The 5,808-nt window shown below is 42.3% G+C and overlaps 1 protein-coding gene across 3 annotated transcripts; it reads left to right on the forward strand.

Annotated features, from left to right (window-relative positions):
- The first annotated feature begins 2,415 nt into the window (after nucleotides 1-2,415).
- Nucleotides 2,416-3,853, forward strand: LOC125770810 (protein midgut expression 1-like). Of its 3 annotated transcripts, none has more exons than XM_049440808.1 (2): nucleotides 2,416-2,683; nucleotides 3,467-3,853. In XM_049440808.1, exons 1-2 carry the CDS (start codon nucleotides 2,631-2,633, stop codon nucleotides 3,672-3,674), a joined length of 261 nt encoding a protein of 86 aa, XP_049296765.1. In that variant the 5' UTR covers nucleotides 2,416-2,630; the 3' UTR covers nucleotides 3,675-3,853. The 3 variants fall into 3 exon arrangements, with proteins under 3 accessions (XP_049296765.1, XP_049296764.1, XP_049296766.1); XM_049440807.1 differs by lacking the exon at nucleotides 2,416-2,683 and adding an exon at nucleotides 2,750-2,886; XM_049440809.1 differs by lacking the exon at nucleotides 2,416-2,683 and adding an exon at nucleotides 2,959-3,393.
- The last annotated feature ends 1,955 nt before the right edge of the window (nucleotides 3,854-5,808 follow it).

Here is a 5,808-nt window from a genome sequence, read left to right on the forward strand (position 1 = left end):
TTTTCCCTCCGTTTCAATATACTTTTCTGTTTTTTTGTTTTTCGTTTCGCCCATCCATAAATGGGCAATGGGCGAGCGTGTGCAAAAACCGGCCGCCCGGTAATTTGCGCCAATAAATCAACCCAAATCAATTCGACGTTAATCAATATAATTTAACGCCACAAATGAAACGATGCGCGAACCCCAAACCACGTGGTATGGTGGTAGGGTAGTGTGCATTGAAACAATCGATGCATTGAATATATGTTCCCTTGTACGACCGACCTCTCCCCGGTTTCATCTGGTGCTCCCCAAAAAGCGATCACTCGTTACGATCGAGTACGATATACACACCTGGTGCACGCTGGGACAAATGTGTGAATATTTCGGAGACCAAAAATTGAGGAAATAATTTACTTGTTTGAGTTGTTAATATTTCAGAGTTAGTTATTAGAGACAAAAGTTTAATAGATAGCGAAAAATTATTGTCATTAACAACTTTTTTTGCCTTAGTTTAAAGGATAAATATTAGCAAAACTTCTTGAAAAAACATAAAGGAATTCAATGTTTTTGTACAAATATTCAAAAAACCTAAATGTTTGAAGAAAATGATAACAGAACACTAGATTTTTTAAAATTTCGGTTATGGACATTTTTAAGGATAAAACTAGCAAACAAAGCATTTGGAATTAATGCAACTTTACAACTCTTCAGCAATATTATGTTCCTTAACTTGGATAGTGATACTTATACCCCTTAGAAACAGTTCCAATAAAAGTACTGTGGGATGCCAATTATTCGTTCTCATCGGAACACACCTCTGGCGGGATCAGTGGATCGCACGGACGTAATAGATACTATCTCTCTCTCTTCTTGGCTTTAACGACCTTACAGGTCACGCCGGCCATTTCTGGATTACTAGCCGACCAGCGCCGTTTATCACATGCACCACCAGGCCGCTCCAATAGATACATATTCTTTTATTTTATAATCTTTGTTCTAACTCCAGCTTATTGTATCATTCACAATTTATGTCTTTATTTTTGTTACCGTCAACAACTCAACAACTCAACTCAACACAGTGAAAATGTGAACCATTGTATGCATATTATATTTCTCATCAAATGCATCTACTGTAAATAAAAAAGCCAAATTTAGTATTGCGAATACAGTACTGAGAATATATCTTCGTTGATGCCATCTACATCAAAAGTTAAAAGATGTTCCACACAAAAATGTCCATCTATACGTATTGCGCTATCCCACTGTGCGCTGGTAGTAGTGGTCGCATCTTTTCCACCCTGATCAATCCGCGCGGGAGCAGCGGTTTTTGTGGTGGTGCATCACAGCAACAACAAGCAAAACAAAAAAAAAACAGCCTGGCGTTAATCGTGTGACAGTTAACGGTTAACCTGGGCACCACAGCGTTTTTTTCCCGCTTCATATTTTGCATATACCAAAAACAAGCCAAATCTTCACAAGCCCATTCGCTCTAAGTAGAACGCCAGTCTCAAACGGGCAAAAGAAAAAAAGAGTGCACAAGCTTTTTTGACTGCCGGCATATGAACCGATTTTTAAATGCGCGAACAAATGGCAAAATGAAAATTGGTGTAATTTATATCCCGATCGGTAACCTCATCCTTTGCTTTCCCGCTGCTGCTTCGATTGATCGGCAACTGCTTACTATAATACCGGCACCAATAATTTATGGCCCATTTTTCCAAACCATGGCCATGGTCATGGCCGCGTGTCAATTAGGGACCAGAGCCAGAGAAGAAGCGAGCGGTCGGTTTTTTTTTGCTGATGCCACGAAGCGATGAGCTTTTATTTATTGCTAAACCATCGGCAATGGGGCTCCATATTTGGTACAAACGTAAGGGTGGAAGGTTACCCAGAAGGCTCTCCCTTCTGGGGAGAGACCCCCATTTGCATAACCTTGTTGTTGTTAAAGACCCATTGAATTACTTATCCTGGCTAGTTTTCTTTTTTTTCTTCTCTTACTATTAGATGACATCATATGGCAATAAACCATATCACAATCTGACTCACCAGCATTGATTGATGCATAGGAAGTCATCTGCAGCTAGTAGACCCCTAGCCACTAATCGTTATCGTTATCAGGAAAGCAAAGTAATCACCACAGTCTTGGGCATCAATCGTCCACTGTTTATATTGTAGGTAATTGCGGACGCACATCTAGCTGTGTACTAACTGCAAGAGAGTTAAACTATGTTTACATTAAGCAACAGCAAAAAAACACGCTTATCAAGCTTCGCAAAATGGCCAAGCAAAATAGTGTTACAACCTTATTTGCCTTCCGAGATACAGACGCACCAGCTCCAGTAATCAAACAGCACCTCAAGTGTGAACCGCTTCAGATAGGAAGACTCAATACCTGATAGGTCCGCGTGTAATTCGGACAAGTATCATTCTCCCCCAAAGGCCGGATAGCAGCACTTCGTAGAAATGTTGTAACGCTCTATTGGTCTAGTTCACGTCAGGACGTTGGATTGCACTTATTATCAGTTCGTCGTTAGCTTGCTCGTAAAGAAGGTTACCGATTCGTTGCTATTGTGTTAACATTCAAACGCTAAACACGCGTGCTACTACATTCGAACCGGTCTACCAAAGCCAAGGTTTATAGAAACATCATGTGTTCCTTGATTGGCTGTTGCTGTGATTGTGCTGCATCGATTGCTTGCTGGTAAGTTGACATGGTAACAGCAGGGAGCAGCAGTTCGTCTGAAATGTTACCGAGCAAAACACCAACATAGTAAACAGTGCCGTTTTAAGATAAACCCCAACACCTGACGAGTGCGTAATATTACACGAAGAATTCTTGAAAATGTGTTGCTTTATTAAAACCATCTGGTTCTTTGTGAAAAGTATCCTTCAAACAGTTTGCTAGTAAGTGTATCTCTTCCTTTCTTCTCGGAATGTAAAAATTAACCTCAATCCATGCGTTTAGTCATCACCGCTTATCGACACACAATCACAACAAATTGGGACAAACCCATCGGGATTGCTTCCCGTATCTTTACACTTTCCGAACGGTGTCACAATACGGTATCGAATGAATGAAATATAGTATCAGTTCCGGTATTGTTATTCACCCTTTCCTAATCTGGAGGTGTCTTTGTACATTTGGAAGAAGGTGTGTGTGTTAGCTCAATACTTAGTTTGAATATCTAGGCGATAACCTGTGTCTACGCCTCTATGTAGATCCGATAACAGGTGATTGATTTTTTTTATCACAAGCATTGTGTTGTACTATGTGTAACATCACCTTAAAACTTCGTGCTCAGTACCGGTTCGTCTACGATAGCGTCCGGTTGTGACGGAGAAAAAGGGGGCTTTTACAATGTGTGGCATACTTCGATGTTGTTGCGATTGTACCAAACGTATAGCTTGCTGGTAAAGCCTTATTTATTGAGGTATTTACGTTGTGCATCCTAATTTACTAACACCTTTCCCCCGTGTTCTACAGTTGCTGTACCTGTGCCCTTCAGACGTTATGCTGTATGGTGTTTGTGGTGGTCATCATCTGTCTGGCGATTGGATTAGGTGTCTATTTCGGTGTCTTCCACAATCGGGACTCGGACTCCAGTACCACGACAACGCCCAGAAGTCTCATGCTGAACGCCCTCATGCCTGACGCCTTCAATGAGGATAAGGAGTCAACGTGGGTGTATTAAGAAGGTCCACAATGTCTACATTAACACTTCCCCCCTTCAAGAGCAAACGCTGTGATATGTGATTAGACTAAGAAGAAGGACCAATAGTTCCTAGGGTCTGTTCTCGTGTCTGTTTAACATTTAGTTGCACAAGTGGATCTAAATTTCTCGTTCAATAAATCGATGTGCGCCACACCAAACAGCTTTTTTGCAAAAGTGGAAACCTTCAGTGAATCATGTGTTAACAGTCGCCGAAAACCTCTGGCAGCTTGTGTGTTTATCAGTGTGAGTTTGTCGCTTTCGCAACAACCGTCGGTCGTAGATAATGTTTGCGCTTTAGCTGTAACAGATAAGCAGTGACAGACAAGCGGCAACTATACGACACGAGCAACAGGAACATCAAGAATAATAATATGGTGTGATCTCATTTGTGGATAAAAGTGACTTAAATTGGGTGTCCAAAATGAAGACTCCAAAAACAGTTGAGCAATTAGAAATGTGAAATAATTGGAACTTCGAATGTCCGAAGAACGCAAGTTTCAAAGAATACCGCCGCCCTTGACATGATGAATGTAACGCCTAAATTTATGTAAATTACCCTACATCTTTTCGGTGCGATCCCGGGCACCCTGAGGTCTTTAACAATCCGAAACCAAGGAACTACCCGACAACTATCGCCATCTTTAAGAACTAATCAGTCTAAAGCTTGGGCGCTCCTCCATATTGGGCGCAATTTCCTAACCAAAAAGCGTGTAGCAACGCGTCACGCAAACACGCAATGCGACAGGTCAGGTTGTGGAACCTGATGGAAGGATTAATTACTGGACCGTTCAGTGCGCGTGGTCTTGATCTTAGACGTCCGATTGTACGACCCTCCAAGCTCCAATGGTGTGCGTTTGTAACGCATGAAGTGATCAGCTGATAGGCAATAGGCAGCTTTTGCAAGGTCAATGCCTTAAAGGCCATGCTGGGGAAGCTAAAACTGCAGAACTATTTCACACTGAAATTGGACGGAGGGGGGTTTTTACAGCCGAACCAGAAAACGTAACTTGCAAATTGCGTCAACAGTTTTCTTAATTTATTCATGAAATTAAATCCATCCGAAGGGTAAAATTATCAGATTGTGAAAATTATGCCCACTATGGCATGCAGGAAAAGGAATTTCCCCCTGTTATTGTTTGCGGCACGAGTGGAAATGGTTTACCGGATAGAAATTATGGCGCTATCGTCATTATGGCCAGAGTCCTTTGGCAAACAAATCACTTGCAACAGACGGAGCCAGCTCACGCTAAATCGGAACACCGAAACACGATCCGGAAGCTAATGCCGCAACAACCATACACCTACCGCAGCTTCTGTGCTGCTTATGTTCGAACTGGTCAGTACAAAAACCCAGACGTACCCAACTTAACAATCACGGCGTGAATGGGCTTACAATTTTGCAAAAAGCTCCTTCCGTATTGCCTATTTTTCATTCATCTATCGGCATCAGGTCTCGCGTAGCCATGCGTACACTCGGATGGTTGTTTTTTCCTCCCTTCCCTATAATCCGACACTTCTTCCCTCTGTCGCATCCTTTTCCAATCTCTCTCTCTCTCTGTATATTTCCATCATACACACTTGTGGAAAATTTGTTTGAAGTGTGGCCAAGCTAACAAATGGTCGATCATAAATCCGGGCTACTTAATGTCGCGGCATTGAATTACGCCGGCCCATGGCTGCATTTGCCCGGTAGGCCCGGCCAGTTCCGTTTCTAAGCACGTAAATTATGGATTATGGATGGTAGCCTACGGCCACAAGGAAGGTGCGAATGGATGAGCGTCGATCTATTTTTACATCAACCTGCATCCATGGTCCATGTGTCCATGCTAGACATGGCGGCTCACGTTACGCAACTGCATCATTGCTCGCGTGCATTTAATCCGGTTTTTGCTGCGTTGTGCGCGATACGCACTATGGACGGTAATTTATGCTGTAAGCTAATGCTGCCCTTCACATTTTTAAGCATGGTCTGGCCGAATGGCGGTCGATATGGCGCTATGGCGGATGGTGATAATTTTGCCCATCAATACATTGTCAACTGTTTCGTTATTTATGCGTAGTTTTTTACAAAGTAATATTTATTACCTGTAAAACGCAAATGAGAAACGGAAAT

This window comes from Anopheles funestus, chromosome 3RL (genome assembly GCF_943734845.2).
Source record: "Anopheles funestus chromosome 3RL, idAnoFuneDA-416_04, whole genome shotgun sequence".
Lineage (NCBI taxonomy): Eukaryota > Metazoa > Arthropoda > Insecta > Diptera > Culicidae > Anopheles > Anopheles funestus.

Excerpts from the sequence above, each read along its gene's own strand:
- LOC125770810 (XM_049440807.1), top strand. The coding sequence starts at position 2,825 with ATGTGTTGCTTTATTAAAACCATCTGGTTCTTTGTGAAAAGTATCCTT. Across the intron at positions 2,887-3,466 it reads ATCCTTCAAACAGTTTGCTA|TTGCTGTACCTGTGCCCTTC; the intron begins GTAAGTGTATCT and ends CGTGTTCTACAG.